Source organism: Chiroxiphia lanceolata, chromosome 5 (genome assembly GCF_009829145.1).
Source record: "Chiroxiphia lanceolata isolate bChiLan1 chromosome 5, bChiLan1.pri, whole genome shotgun sequence".
Taxonomy (NCBI): Eukaryota; Metazoa; Chordata; class Aves; order Passeriformes; family Pipridae; genus Chiroxiphia; species Chiroxiphia lanceolata.
Window position 1 is genome coordinate 47,540,583 of NC_045641.1, and position 16,310 is coordinate 47,556,892.

At 37.8% G+C, this 16,310-nt stretch overlaps 1 protein-coding gene across 1 annotated transcript in view; it reads right to left on the reverse strand.

Moving 5' to 3' along the window:
• The window catches only part of ANKS1B (ankyrin repeat and sterile alpha motif domain containing 1B), a 418,757-nt gene that overhangs the window by 156,378 nt on the left and 246,069 nt on the right, over window positions 1–16,310 (reverse strand). The window contains 1 exon segment of the mRNA XM_032689488.1: window positions 6,317–6,415. Within this exon segment, the coding sequence (XP_032545379.1) occupies window positions 6,317–6,415 (99 nt within the window).

The window sequence follows — 16,310 nt, forward strand, 5'->3', positions numbered from 1 at the left end:
ATTAATACTATGTTCTCCACAGGTAATATCACTATCTGGTGGATCTTAACACTGTGTGTATTAAAATCAAGCTTTTTATCCATTGTAAAAGAAGGATGAGATTACTTGACTTGCACTGCTTTTTAAATGATGGCTATGATTTTATGCTTATGTTAGTTTGGAAGAAAGATCTTTTTAGCAAGCATATAGTCCTCTCTTTTACACAACTGGCCCACCCAAGAGATCTAAGCAGTGTTTTTTAGAACTTATATGAAACTATAAACTACCAAGCTAAGTAATTTTGGATTATTGTAATGTTGGATGTATCAGTTCTTTTTTTTTCTCTGTATTTGTGAGTTGTCTGTTACATATTACGTACTTTACAAATATGAACACTTGGAGTCATGTTGTTGGAAGAGGAGATCATTCCTCCTCTGGATCATTGAAAGAGAAGCTCAGAAGAGTGACACTTTGAAGATCAGAGGGCCTGGCTGGCACAGTGGGACCATGTGGAGCTTGTGCCTGCAGTGCCTGGGCAGAAATTGAGCCTGGAGTCAGGGGCAGAGGAGCAGCTTTCGCAGAGGATGGGTACAAAACCCTAAGGACCTGAGAAGACTTTGCATTTGCTGCTGCTGAAAAAGGCACTGAGTGAAAACAGGGACCTGACTGCAGAGACACAGTGGGTGAGGAAGAACTCTATATAAACCTTTTGGTTTTTTGTTCTGTCTACCCTGTCACATATTTTAAAAGTTGACTATTAAAGCTTGTGTTCTATTAATATTTTTTTCTTTCTGCTAATCAAAAGCCTTCTGTCTTCTCGTGGAGCTTACTAGAAAAAGATGGTCCAGGCACACTCCACAGCTCTACTTGATTCAGGATCTTGCCCCAGTGGTAGATCCAGACTTAGTTCAGAGTTTCCTGCCTAAGATTGTCAGAATTGGAATTTCTACAGTTTATGAAGTTGGAATCTGTATTTCAAATTTAAAGGAAAACATGTTCTTTTTTTTTTTCCTTTTTTTCTTTCTTTCTCTTTTTCTGGAGAAGTATAAACAGTTCCACATCCAGAACAGTGAACTGACTTCCAAGTTCTTCATCAAATACAATGTGTGGGACAAGGGAAGAACAGTTCTCAGTACAGTTCAGGCCATATCCATTGCATATAATGTTATCTTAAGAGATCTAAATCTGGAACTTGTGGACTAAGTGGAACCTATGGCCTTTGATCTCATAAAAAAGTCCTTCAGGTTGTCATCCTAGTATGGTTACCAAAAAAAGGGAACAGTGTTTTCTCTCAAATAGTTTATTTTGTTGCCTGCTGACTATTCTCAGTGTAATCAGTAGATGTTCCGGAGTCAATCACAAATAAGAAAGTATAAAAGAAGCAGGAAGGTAAGTAAGACATATGTATGGGCAATGGTGGCAGGACCAGCAGCGTGCTATTGTTATCTACACTATACAGATAAATGACAGCATGTCATGTCTAGAGTGGCTCACTGATAGGCTCAGTTAAGAAGGAAAATGTTTGTGATACTCCTTTCATCAGGCAGTTTTGAAGCACATGCCTAGAGGAGGTATTTGGTCTATGGAAACAGTCTAAAGCTAATCTGAAGTAAACACCCTGAACTATAGCACACACACATCTAACTGCTATGTGTTACTGATCCACTCCTATTGTGCTGCATTACTTAAATAATTTAGACTACGCATTTGTATTTCAGAGTTAAAAAATTCATGTGTTATCCTGGATTCTAACACTTTTTTTCTGTCCTTATGGTTAAAGGTCTTGCAAGTAGTGTAATGAGCATGTGAATGGTCTCCTTTTAAACCAGGAAAGTAAATCCCAGAGGCACAAGAAGGAGGGAAAACAGCAGGGTAGAAAGCACTTCCTTTGACCCCTGTTTTTCATCTTCACTTCCAGCAGACCAGAAGCAAGGAGTCACAGACAGAAAGGGTCATAAACATTATGACATCATTTTGCAGCATCTCCTAGTTTGGAAACTGTCTTTAGGAATGGAAGTGCTAAATGGGAGATTATTAAACACTAGGATTGAAATCAGCTTACTGAGCTCTGGGGTGTCTAAGCGAACAGCAATATAGCAACAGCAAACACATGATGTGGTCTTTCTCTGTTACATACACAGCATAGTTAATGAGCATATGCACAGTAGTTCTGTTTTCCTAAATGCCAGACTTACTGTGCTTGCACAGAAGAGTGTTAAATATGAGTAATAAGTCCAGCACTTTTTGGAAGCACAGCTTTACCATTCATATAACACCACTCACAGACAGCATGTACTCATAGCCTGATCAAATCCTACTTCTTGTCTAGTTCTGCAAAGCACCCAAGAAAGAGGCTGGCTGCCTGCACACCACTGCTATTCCCGAACTTGCTTTGTACTGAGACCTCTCTGTGCAGGAAGGAACAAGCTGCTTTAAGAATAGCTCTGAAGCCAGAAGAAAGCTGTTCTCAGTGAACATCTTTCTTCCATCTGTCAAATGAGAGAATGTGTTCCCATTATGTGCCGGGAGAAGCAGCCATACACTAAGCATCCCACACAAAACCAATCCTTTTTCTTTGAAAAGTTCTGAGATAAGCTAGGATAATTGTTATTTTAAAAAAATATATTAGTTTTTGAGGAACCCACTGAGGAGTCACTTGCACATATGTTTGGGATGCTGAAATAACTTGACAATGCTCCCTAAGTTTCCTATGGAACTTAAGTGTGACTAAAATTTTGTCATGACTGCTATTATTTTCTTAGTCAATTAAGCATACATTGCACGCAACTCTTTTCTCCTTTTAATAAAACATATAAAATCCTTCTCCAAACATTTATTGATTTCATTTTTTTCACAAAAAAATCTTAAATGCAATATTAAACTCTGCTATGAAATTTGCTCTAAGACTGATGTCATGTATAAAATATTTCCACTTCAAGAATTAACTTTACAAATTATATTTCTAATGGACTGTCTTAACCTTATCTAATAATAATAAGCCATGAAGTGCTCCAGTTAATATTAATGTGAAACTTGAATAACCTAAATTATATTGGTACAAGATAAGAATTTGGGCTACAAGCTCTAATCCAACAAAAATAAAGGATATTTCGAAAAGAAGAATTCTAACTGAAAGATTTCAACTCTATCTACCTATTGGTGAACATATCAGTTTACCCTCTTATGAAATGTTTTCCCCAAATACAGAATCTTCATGGGAAAATATTTTGAGAAATCCAGGTAAACATATCTTTTTATACCAGTTAAATAGTGCATAAGAAATTACAATGATTAATTATCTATATTCAGACAAATATGTGGGTGTTTTTTCCCTATTTAAAACTACTTCAAGCTCTGGAGCATGGTTTCTAATCAGGATACTGGTATTTGACATATAGAAGTTCATTACTCTTTAGAAAGGCAGCAATTATGAGTAAAAAAGACAGCCTTTCCTTCCAGCTACTAAATGCCTGTTGCATTTCCGGGCTGTACAGTTGAATATTGATCAGACTAACAAAAAGAGCTTTAAAAATAGATTTGTTGCTTGATTTTTACCCTCTAAGCTTATTCAATGCTGCCTGAGTATATGGCTTTAAGGAAGTGTTGTTCCATAGATGTTTTTTAAAGCATTTAACTTCCACATCACAATCTGAGCTACAAAGTATCTGAAGACAAGAAACATTAATAGTAAAACCAAAATAACATCATCAGCATAGTTATTAAGTAGTAAAAAACAAGGAGTCATCAAGTTTTAAATTAAATGAGGAACAGAAAAGAGGTAAATGTTCAAAACAAACAAACTAAAAGAATTTTTATCTAATGGGATTCAAATTAGTGTGACACCAATTATCATTTGAGGTCTTAAAGTATTTAGATGGTATATACGATTTTGAATGCATGATGACAGAGCTGAACTTAACAACAAATAAATAAATATACAGAAACGTTCCACGGTTCACTGCAGGACGTGGAAGTGTTTTATGTCTTTAACAAGCTGTTGTGAATACAGCAAGGGTGAGTTACATTAGATAAAACTACCCATGATCCCAACTTTTGGGCTCCATAACTGTAGGGATAGCTTCCTCTCAGAATAATTTGTAAGAGGAAAGCTAGACATAGTTGATTACACTTATGAAGCTTGCAAAGTGCCTTCTTGAGAGGGTTAGATGCTTTTTTTGCCTTCTACAGCCCAGAGGGGGTGGCAGAGAGAGCTGTGTTATCTCTCTCTCTCCTATGCCAGAGAGAAATAGCCCTAACAGACATGTACAGAGGCCTTGGAAAGGCAGGGGAGAAACACAGAGGATGAAGAGGCCTTAAGAGGGTGGTAACTCGCCTTTTTCTCCCAGTGCATAAACTGCACTGTCAGGTATTTTGTAAGTTTCTGGACTTCTAAATAAACTTTCTGAATTCTTTCCACTGCCTTGGTATTTCTGGGGATACCTGCATGTCTTACTTTACAATAACTATTCTGACAGTTGTGCCTTCAAAAGAACTCACTTTTGTACACGAAAGTACGTATTTTTACTATGTAAGCTCTTTTACATTCCTGAGTCATTTAAGTGAAGAAATGCGACGCACAGTTTCAGCTTTTGACTGCCTTTGTTTTGGTGTAACAACTTCGCATCAAAGACATGTTAAAAACATGGTTCTTAAGGACTGGGGTATTTTAGCTCAACAGGGAAGATGCCAAAAACTACCTCACCATATTCAGCCCATGCTTCAAGTCATCCAGAATTCTTCCAAGTAACTGCATAACCATCTTGTTCTAAACTGGTTTCAAGAGTACCTCTAGATCTTGATTATGTCCTTTCTCACATTAAAAAAACTTTAAAAATACCTCGGTTGTAGTTTTATAACAAAATCTGGTCTCAGCATTAGTGAAATCTCCAAAACCAGACAATATTAACAATATTTTCATAAACACCAGCCATCGAGTGCAGACAGCATGAAGATGTTGACGTATTAATAATCTATTTATTAATTTTGAAAAATGTAAACAGGAATATATGAAAGTTGATCTCTCTAAGAAGTATGAAAAACGGATTAAGTATATCATCACCTACGAGCTTGGATTAAGATTACAAAAATTTTGTTTGAATGATATCATTGCTGAAAAATTAAAAAATTCACAGTTAAATCTTTAATGTCAATTGTAATTCATCCAGTGCTACTTTTATATACTCTATTAATTGTACCCTTTATCTCATTTGTCTAATATTGTATGTGGAAAATTATTATCTTTAATGATTTTTTGTGTTTCAGTGCCTAGACTCAGATTGTAATATGTATGGATTGACTAGCACCTTCAGATAAAGATATTGTTTAGCAACTTCTGATTTTACCATACAAAAGAAACCCTTGTTCTCTTTTACAAGTCATCCATCCAGTAAGCCTTGATGCATCAAAAAGCCTCTTCCAGCAACATCAGCTTCATGCTCTAGACTCAAAAGTCCTTTAATAACTCTTCTCATTCTCCAGCCATATGAAGCTGCAAGTGGACTAATCTTTATCTCAGTTATTTTACACATGCTGCTACCAGAATGCTCAATGCACTTCAGAGTTGTTTTTAGTCTGGTCCCAGCATTTTGTACGAATGCAGCCTTCTGAGCCTTACTGGTGTCTGCTCCTCCTCATTCATTCTCCTTATAGAGCTTTCCTAATTAAAATAATGGTATTTTATGCTAGGTCCACTGTCTCCCTTGTTTGGAATGGTAGTAGAAGCCTCCGCTGATATATTCTGGTAAGCAGAATATAAGAGCAATCTCTTTCTACTGTCGATTTTAAAATCTACAGTTTAAATTGGCTAGCACAAAAAATGATCAGAAAAATGATTGCAAGTTACTCTGTCCACAGCTGAGAAGCAAAATTCATATACATTGCAACAAATCAAATATGAAACCTGAAGGAAATCTCTGCATCTAACATAAAAGGCAGGTATTAGGATAACAATTTTTCATCCAACATTTTTAAGAATACTTATATGAAGGGAAAAATATTTCCAGGGCAACTGCTATGTAAGAGACAAACAGTCTAGGATTTATGAACAGCCTTATTTACACATACGTAATGACAGTCTATCAACAGGCTGTAAAACCAAAAATTATTAAAATAAAGCTGAAACGGTATCACTTCAAATTACAGATTTTACTTTCCTTTGCTTTGTCAACTATATCTATATAAAGGGAGTCCAATGTAATGACATTATTTTATGCCATGGTTGCATATGCAAAAAACACGTCTACAAAACCAGTAAAGAGTTATGTTTATTTCCATTCAAAAAAATGTTTTAAATAATGTTAAGTTAGTTCCCTCATCTGGATAATAACAGAAACTATACCTTTGGGAGAAGCTGGATTGCTTGGAGTATTCTCTGTCTGTGCCCAGAATTAAGGATTCCTATTTCCAAGAGATCCTGGTCCTCCATCACGTTGCTTCCCTAAAAATTGGAAAAAAGTAGAGTAATAAAAATTAAAAAATAACAGATGCCTTCAATAGCCTGAAACAAGCCCTTCTGTTGCATTTAAAAGATAATACTTTGCTTAATTTATAGCATCTGACAAGAATAATAAATTACCGATGATTGCATTCACTTTCACGATGACAAAATATGGTGGAAAGCGCTTGAACCCATGGACAATTACTATACTGCTGGCAGCACTGCCAGTGGAGAAATTGTAGCTCTCACTCAAGCCAAATACCAGATGTGAACCTTCTTTCATTTGACTAGCACCAAGGACATGACTACAGAAATATTCAGAAGCTCTCAATTTTTCAATTCACCTCCTACCTCACTCAGCTATACATGATGTTCATTTTTCTCTAGATTGAAAAAAATTTAAAACAGAATAAGATGAACAGAGTGGATGTGAATAAAATTATTTAGTTCCTTGTTAATAAAATGATGAAGAAAGTGAGTGGTATCAACAGACCCCATACAGTCCCCATCCCCCTAAATTTAACTGTACCAGTACAATCCTAACTACTTGTCACTGCTCTTATCTCCCTGCTTGTGGGCAGGTCAAATAATTCCTAACATGCAAATAGCTGAAAAAGACCATCTGTTCAAATAATACACTAAATAATTGCTCACAAAAGTTCATAAAATAAGCCTACATAATTCAAGCATTTCTTACGAATTGCTAGCAGTAGGAGAGGACCTAGAGTTACAGAAATAGGATAATACAATTCCTACATTCAAGGAGTCTGACATCACCTAGAGTAAGTTCAGCATTTGAAGGTTAAGATACACTTACACAGTTACCATTTGGAATCACAGGAGGCAAAGCAGTAGCCCAAAAGGGGAATTCCAGCCAGGGATCAGATCAGAATAATTTAAAGTAGGCTAGCAATATTGGACTCCTTTTCTGACCCCTTCATTTCAGATAAAAACTCAGGGTTTTTTTTTTTAATATATGTTTTATTTTTAAAAATTTTCTAACTATTAGAGTTGAAAATGAAACCTGCAAAAATCAGATGATCTGTAGTGATCTCTTAGCCCTGTTGGAGTCTCATGACATTAATTTGCTAGAAGTAAAAATTCTTATTATTCATACTAATTTAATTCATCATGAAACAGGTTTTATGTGAGCAAATCCATGAAAACATCTCTCCCTTTCCATTTGGCTTGCTGCTTCTGACTCACTACAGCTCTTAAGAAGCAGCAAAATGAAAAGCTAATAGGGGCATAACAGAACATGCTTAAATACTTTGCTGAGTCAGGGCTCTAATAAAGGATATAAATTCTTTCTGAATATCAAATCTCCTGTCCCAAAGCAGCATGAATTTCTTTCAAAAAGCACACTGGAATATGCAATACTTCACCCTGTTCAGCTGCTAAATCTTCACCCTTTTCAGATGGACTGATTAGTTTACAGGGGTACTTCTGAGGACTCTCAAGTGCAGCTCCGCAGAGTACCCTGAAAAATCTGGGAGATGTCTTTTTAAGGCAGTCATGGAAACCTTGCAAAGCTACTATATTTAAAATTATATTTCACAGTAAGTGGTATGATTTAAGACTAGGAGTCTGCAGATCATACCCTGAAAGAATCTTCATACAGCATTCAGAACAGGGCAGGCAGAGACCTGCTCTAAAGGGAGAAGCTGTGCAACCATGCTGGTTTAAGCAGATCACACGATGAGAGTGCATGCAGCACAGACTGTGCAAATAGTGATAGTGATGAGGTGGGGTTAATATCCCCTTCATCTCCCTAGTAAACACATACAAAATATAATTTCCCCTTTCTGCCTTTCTCTTTTAAATAACCTAAAGGAGGCTGTAAACTTAGAGAAAGAACTCACGAAAAAAGCCTTCCATTTTGGGCTAGATTCTCCAGATACTGGAAATAGCTAGCATAAATGGATTTAAGGAAACTGAGAATCCAGTCCAAAACAAAGGCTACACATTTTCATTCATTTTAATAAATGCAGCTATTTTGCTTGCAGCTTTAATTTCATTTCACTTCACTGTTTTTCAGATTTCACCTTTCATCATTGCATGATGTTTACACACAATCATGGTGTACTCATCACTGTTTACTGGTGTCAGTAACCTTGGCATCCAGCTTCAAATACTGAAATGTTTAAAACTCAATTAAACTAGCAGGCACAGGAAAAATCCTGTCAATTTGCACATAGCTGCTGCCTAGCAAAAAAAGCATTACTTTATTAATTATTTGCTATTTTTTTCCTTCTATATAATTTAATGTATTTTTTAAAGCTATGTCAAGGTTACAAAATCAAGTATTTAAAACTCAGGAAAGCCTGGAATTCATGTTGCCTCCTTGTTTCTAGTTCAATAGGGCAACAACTTGGTCTTTTCATGTGCTCAGGTTTTGGAGCTTTTGCTGTGTCAACATTAAGTGTCAACAGTAGCAGATACTCATCCCTCCTGTAAAACTGACTTTATTGTTGCCTGCCATGGAACTAAACTAACTTTTCATCTTTCCACAAAAGCAAACAGGAAAATGTAGATACTCAGTATAATCCACCATTGGTTAACACAGAGGAATAAACTCATAGTATTAGAAAGCTGCTGTTTGGTCTGCAGAAATACCTGTGAAGAGAAAGAAACAGTAAGTCCCCAACAGTCCTGTCTCCCTTGTATCTGCTCCCATTCTCCCCTTAATCCTAGTCCCTGATTATCTTTTTACCTGACTACTCCTCTTGTGCTCTTCCAGTCTCCTTCTATAGGCTCCTACATTGAGAGTGAAGGAATATTAACTTCCTTTCGCAGCAGATTAGAAAAAAGAGGAGAAATTCTCTCCCTGCTCTTAGCTTCCATCTATTATAAACTGGGCCAAATGTAATCTCAATTAACTTTGTAGAGATGACATGGTAAATGTAATTAAAATTAATATGAATGCAAGACTGTCTTTTCACATTATTTCATCCTTAAAAATAGTTGAGCTACAGTAGCTGAAACTTGCCAAAAAAAAAAAAAAATCCTAGTAGACATCTAGAGAATTTGAGTCCAGAGATTTAACTTCAATATGCTTACATACAAAACAGGTTCTTATAACAGGAAGTATGGGACAGCAATCTCTGTTAGGCTTATTATGTTTTTCTACAGAAAACATGAGACTTTGTGATATTGTAGTTTCCTAAGTCTATAGAAAAAGTTAGAAGGAAAATGTCTCAGAATTAAAGTCATAAGAATATATCAAAACTGCTTATTCTAGGACAGATTCAGATTTCATTCACTTCAGCTGTTGAAATTACTGTCTTATTAATGCATAACAGTCTTATGAGTTGGAAAGATCCTGCTTCTGAAGTTCCAAGTAGGAAAGAGTATATCTCAAACCCTGCACCCCCCAGATTTGTGGTTCTGCACAACTCTCAAGATCATAATCTTTTTCCCTGTAAGCACAGACAGGAAGCCAATATCCTGAGTAAGAAGGCAGTAGTTTCACAGAACAGTTGGGTTCAAGAACGCAGGAAAAATGACTCTGCATGTGGGAGACTGGAGGCATATGAAAAACAACATAATTTTAATGAAATTTTGCCAAATTCTAAGATAGTTCCTATAAATAAGCTTAGAACAAAATACATAATGGTACGTTATGAGATAGAGATTTCACTGGCATTTATCTGGGTTGTTCAACACAAAATCTCTCTGGCATTTTCCACCTGAATAGAGACTTTGCCAAAAATTCTGGATTAGTCCTTTATACAAGATTCCAAATGTATTTAAGTACAGATATATGTATATGAAATCTTTAGCAAACAACTTAACAAGGAATATGACAGATTTATTAAAAAAATACTCTTTTAAAAATAGCTTAATATTAATACATTAAACAGCTCAGAGAACCTCTAAAATCTAATCAAACCACAAGTTTCACAAATCTGTAGACAACTTCATTTACTATCAAAACAGATCAACTTTCAGGATTCTTGGAAAAAAAAAAAAGCAGCAGCCCATATGCATTCTATCTCCTGCAGCAACGAAAGCACTTTGAAGATTTGTCCTTGAAGATAATAAAATATGGTGATTAGAAGAACTTATTAGGTGGCAGGTATGACTGTATGTTTCTCATCTCTCCTTTTGTACCTATGTTTTGAAATCTTTGTTTGTATATTTTTTGTGCTTGAGAACTATCACGAAAAATTCTAATGTCTGGTTCTGTCTCCTAAGTAAAATGGTACAGAAACTTTAAAATAGCCAGCAGATATATCTCTAGACTTACGTGAAAATGCAACCACTGAGGTTGGAAGACATGAGCTATGGGGAACAAACCATCTGCATATAATTTTTGGTCTTACTATTGTTTTTCACCTTGCCTGATACACTGAAAACCTGATAAAGGTTGGAAAGAGGTTTCACAGATTTTCATTGCAAAGTTCTGGGAAAAAAGATCTTGCTGGAGAGGTACATGCATATGCATCACTTCATGTACATGGACTGAAAACTGACTGAAAATAAAAGAACAAATTGATTTTACATTTAAAGCTTTCTTTCTCCCTAAAAGACTGTTACATGAGAAACAGAAGATTTGGGGGACTTCTGGCTATAGGCTGGCCCTTTCAGTGTTCAGCTCTATCAGCTAGAGGAGGAAAACCAGTAAATCTGGTACCTAAAGCTGTGTAACAGCTGCTACTCACCAGACTGAGTTGAATTCACTTGCTCTGCAGCCATTATTGAGACTAAGATCAGCTGGAGATACCAAGTGCTACTGGAGGTGGCAACAACTTCTGGTAACATTTTATGCTTCTGATGTACTGGAAATTGATCTGACAAAGAACAGAATTGATGTTGGATGGATTGGCTGTGACCAATGACTACATTGTCCTGCAGGTGTTTTTCAGTACCTCCCAGAATAATCTTCCGCATAACTTTACCAGGCACTGAACTGACTGGCCTGGAGTTTCCACAGTCTTCCTTCTTGCCCTTCTTGAAAACTGGGCCAATGTTTGTGAGCTTCCACTCAGCTGGGACCTCTCTGGATTCCCAAGACCACTCAAAAATCCTCAAAAGTGGTTTTGTGATTACATCACCCAGCTCTTTCAGCATTCTTTGATGTATCCCATCAGGCCCCATAGATTTATAGGGATCCAACTGGAGCAGCAGATCCCACACAAGTTCAGGGTCAATAGGATTTGATCATTCTCGTAGTCATGGTCCTCCAGCTCAGGGCACTGAGACCCCCTTATCTGTGTTGAAGATAGAGGCAAAGAAAGCATAAAACACCCCTGCCTTGTCCCTATCCCTGTTTGTGAGGTGACCATCCTCATCCTGTAACAGGTCAATGATATTTCAATACTGCCTATTGCCATTAATGTATTTGAAAAAACTTTCTATTGTCCTCCACATTTCTGGCCAGCTTCAAATCCAGTTGAGCTTTGGCCAGATGAATTTTCTCCCTACAGCAGCAGGCAGCCTCTCTGTATTCTTCTCATGTCACTTGACCTTGCTTCCGCTGGGCATACACCTTCCTTTTTTTCCTTATTTTCAAGAGAAGATCCCTGCTCAGCCAAGCTGGCCTTCTGCCTCACCTGCTTGACTTCTGACATTTGTGGATTGCCTGCTCCTGTGCCCTTAGGAGGTGATGTTTGAAAAGTGACCAGCACCTGCAAAAACATCTCCCAGGAGGCCTTACATACTAATTCTCTGAGCAGCCTGAAGTCTGCTGTCTTCATGTCCAGAGCTGGCATTTTTCCTCCTGTCAAAAGGGATTTGAAACTCAATTGCTTTGTAGTCACTGTGGCCAAGACAGTTGTCAACCAATCTCCACTTTGCCAATGAGATCCACTCTGTTGACAAGCAGCAGATCAAAGAGGGCATGTTTCTGAGTCCGCTCCCTTAGGACCTGCTCCATAAAGTTGTCATCCAGGTTTTTAGGAATCTTCTGGCCCGGGCTGTACCATCTGCGTGATGCTCCCAGTTAATTTCTGACAAGTCAAAGTCCCCCATAAGGGCAGTTGAGTCGCATCCTCAATAGCTCACTTAAACCAGCCTCCTCAGTCTGAATTGCTATATTTCTCACTCATCTAAACCTAATATCCTTCCAAACTGTATCTCCTTGAAATAGCTGACATCTAAACTGCCTGGGAAAAAGATGGAGACATCTCACAGTGTGGTTAAGGACACACTGAATAATCGGGACTTTTTCATAATCTGAATCATATGCCAAAAGGTTTATATTTTTCCAACACAGCATAGCTTTTCCACAAGATAAAAGAGTTTATTTCTTAGTGACTTGCAAAAAATGACCACAGAAATGCAGCTTTGAGTAACAAGCACTGCTTCTTATTAGTGCAAAAATTTCAGGCAATGTGTCACATGTTTAATTTCCAAACAAGAACTGGTAAACGACCAGAATTTAGTAAGCTTCAGTATAAGTGAAAAGGTTGCCTCTCATTAGAATTGCCACTGTTAACATGAAAACAAGATCTGTAAGAATGATTATTGAGTTAAATGCCTAACTTGTACTTTCAGGTCATAAAGATTTATCAGATTCCTGAAGATACTGCAGAAATTATTTCATCTACAAATCTGACGAGACTATGTTAGAAAACTCCCTTGCAGAAACTTGGAATATTGTCTTGGGGGAAAGGGATTGATTATAAAATATGTTTGGAAGAAAGGACCATGCAGATTGCAAAATAATAATTTGATAATGTTCTTCCAAAATTAATTTGCTTTAAAAATATTGATACTCAGTCTCAATCCTCACCTTGGTCTATTGTCAGTCTTTACATTTCTGACTTTCTTAGCAATTAAAAAACTCGCAAAACGAAAGAGAAAACTGGAAGGAAGTTTTCCATGTTAGTGTCATTTCATCAGGAAGTAATAATAAACTACTACTGAAATGTTAACCAAAAAAAGGCCATTTCACTCATAGATAATAGTGGGGTGATAGCAATTCCCAGTATGAATTTGCAACCTATCCACAAAAATAGAAGGTGATGTAAGTAGGGTCAGTTTAAAAGGGAGTCCCAACAGACCCGAGTCTCATAAGACTTAAGTTTTAAAGATCTCTGGTTCACATTCAGCTCTTTCAGAGGTGAACCTGAAGTAACCAATGCTATCAAAAGCTTTTCAAATATTGACATTCAAATGATCATATAGTCACAGGAGGAATAGTTAACTAGACTATAGTGATAATTAAACAATACTGATAGCTGGGACAAGGATCCTTGTAGGAAGAATTTCTGCTATTTTTATCCCCTCTTCCTCGTCGCACCGATTCATTAAAACCAACACAATTGTCACATGCAAATTAGCTGCACAGATAGTGTGGCAATTGAAAAAATTACCTCTGATGTTGCAGTTGGCCCACTTAACTATTAACGTTGTTGACCCAACTCTGTCTCCTATTTAGTCATAACAATTAAAATAATTATGAATACTTACCTAAATTACATCTTAATGTCTTGAATTTATATTGTGAAGATAATTTCACTTCATTTGAGTAATGAAAATTCCATAGAGTCTATATTGTACCATTATTCAGATTACTTGCTATAAATGCTATTTAGCTTAGATGCTAAATTTCTCAAAGGACCCACTTTAAAAATCAATATTACTGTGAGCTAATTAACAGACTTCTAAATTCTCAGAAAAATATTCCCTACTCCGATAAATGCGTAAGGCTGCTGAGTGCAGGAAGGGGCAAAGATGATATTTTCAGATATAACAAAAATGCTCAATACCTTCTCTGCAAGTAACATGCAGTTCTGTTTAACCTTGGAGCTAGCACTGGTGGTTGTGTAATAAATTAGGAGTGATAATAAAAAAACAAAATAACTTTTGTAATAAAATAAGGTCATGATTGGTGACAGCCAACATGGCTACACTAAGGGCAAATCATGCCTGACAAATTTGGCGGCCTTCTGCAATGCAGTTACAGCACTGGGGGATAACAGAAAACAATTGAGGTAATCTACCTGGATTGTGCAAAGCATTTGAAACCGAGCCACACAATATTCTCGTCTCTAACTGGAGAGACACAGACTTGGTGGATAAGGAATTATGTGAATGGTTGCATTCAAAGAGTTGTGGTCAATAGCTTGATGTCCCAGTGGAGACCAGTGATGAGTGGTATTCCTCAGGGGATGGTGCTGGGACTGACACTGTTTAACAGCTTCGTCAGCAACATGGACAATGGGCTTCAGTGCACCCTCAGCAAGTTTGCCAACAACACAGTCAACACAGAGGAATGGAATGCCATCCAGAGAGACTTTGACAGGTTTGAGAAGTGGGCTCATGGGAACCTCATGAAGTTCTACAAGGTCAAGTGCAAGGCCCTGAACACAGGTCAGGGCAATCCCAAGCACAAATACTGGTTGGGTAGAGAATGGTTTGAGAGTAGCCTTGAGGAGAAGGGCTTGGGGGTATTGGTTGACAAGAAGCTCAACACAAGCCAGCAATGTGTGCTCACAGCCCAGAAAGCCAACCATATCCTTGGCTGCATGAAAAGAAGTGTGGCCAGCAGGTCAAGGAAGGTCTTTCTGCCCCTTTCGTCCTCTATCAAGAGATTCCATTTGGAATATTGCATCCAGCTCTGGAGCCCTCAACATAAGAAAGACATGGTCCTGTTGGATCTAGTCCAGAGGAGGGTCAAGAAGACGATCACAGGGCTGAAACACCTCTCCTGTAAAGGTAGGATGAGAGACTTGGGGTTGTTCAGCCTGGAGAAGAGAAGGCTCTAGGGAAACCTTATTGAAGCTTTCCAGTACCTGGAAGGGGCCTACAAGAAAGACAGAGAGGGACTTTTCACAAGGGTAAGTAGTGGCAGGACAAGGGCCAATAGCTTTAAACTGAAAGAGGGCAGGTTTAGATCGGACATGAGGATGCAGTTCTTTACAGTGAGGGTGGTGATGCACTGGAACAGGTTGTTCAAAGGAAATGTCAATGCTCTTGACAGTGTGCAAGGCCACTCTGGATGGGGCTTTAGGCAGCCTGGTTTAGTGGAAAGTGTACCTGCCCATGACAGGGGAGTTGGAATTATATGATCTTTAGGATCCCTCCCAACCCAAACTATTCTGTAATTCCATGACATGAAAAAACTCGGTTCACCTCCCAGAATGTCTTACAGAAGGATTTCCTTCCCCATATTTTTATCAACCCTAGCCATGTTTTTTAAAATGCCTAAATGCAGGGATTGCTTTCTTCCACCCAAATCACCCCAGAGAACACAAAACGCAGAGCCAAAGACTTTGACTCTAAAATTCTGAGCAGAATCCATGTCTTAAAAACAGGGTATTCCCAGAAAGGGCCTCTAAAATAGCATCAAGGAAAACATGCTCAAGAAAATACTTCAGTCTTCACCCACTTACACCCTAAAGTTATGACTGACATCTTCAAGTGCTTGTTTCACCTCCTGCCTGCAACTGAATCCTGCTCACACTGGCAGCTTTACCTTTGAGTGGCCTGGTGTTCAAGCTCTCTGTTTGGAGCAGACAGAGCAGCTAGGAAACCGCATCAGTCCTTTGACGGTGTCTAGAAAGTAGGCCCTTCTCTTAGATGTCATCAGAGCTTGATCTGGTAGGAAGCCTCAGAGGATGCCCAAGGCAGAAACACAGGAGCACAGCATGAATTGGTTGCTGCTCTTTCTTAAAAATGGGTCAAAATCTTTCTTTCTTGTAGCACAACCAACCTATCAGAGTATTCATGCAGAAGATAAGAGATCAGATTTATTTCTCTTTCTCATAATTAATTTTCCTTAAAAAAGAGCAAGTTATGAACCAACTAATAGGAAAGGATACTCTGGGATTGAGGAGGAATCATTCATTGGTCCTGCTGAAACTCAGTTGCTGTGAAGGTTAGTCAGTAAGCCAGAAAGGAATGTTATCCTTTAGATCGGTGACAGCTGGCTGTGGTAAATCAGTCT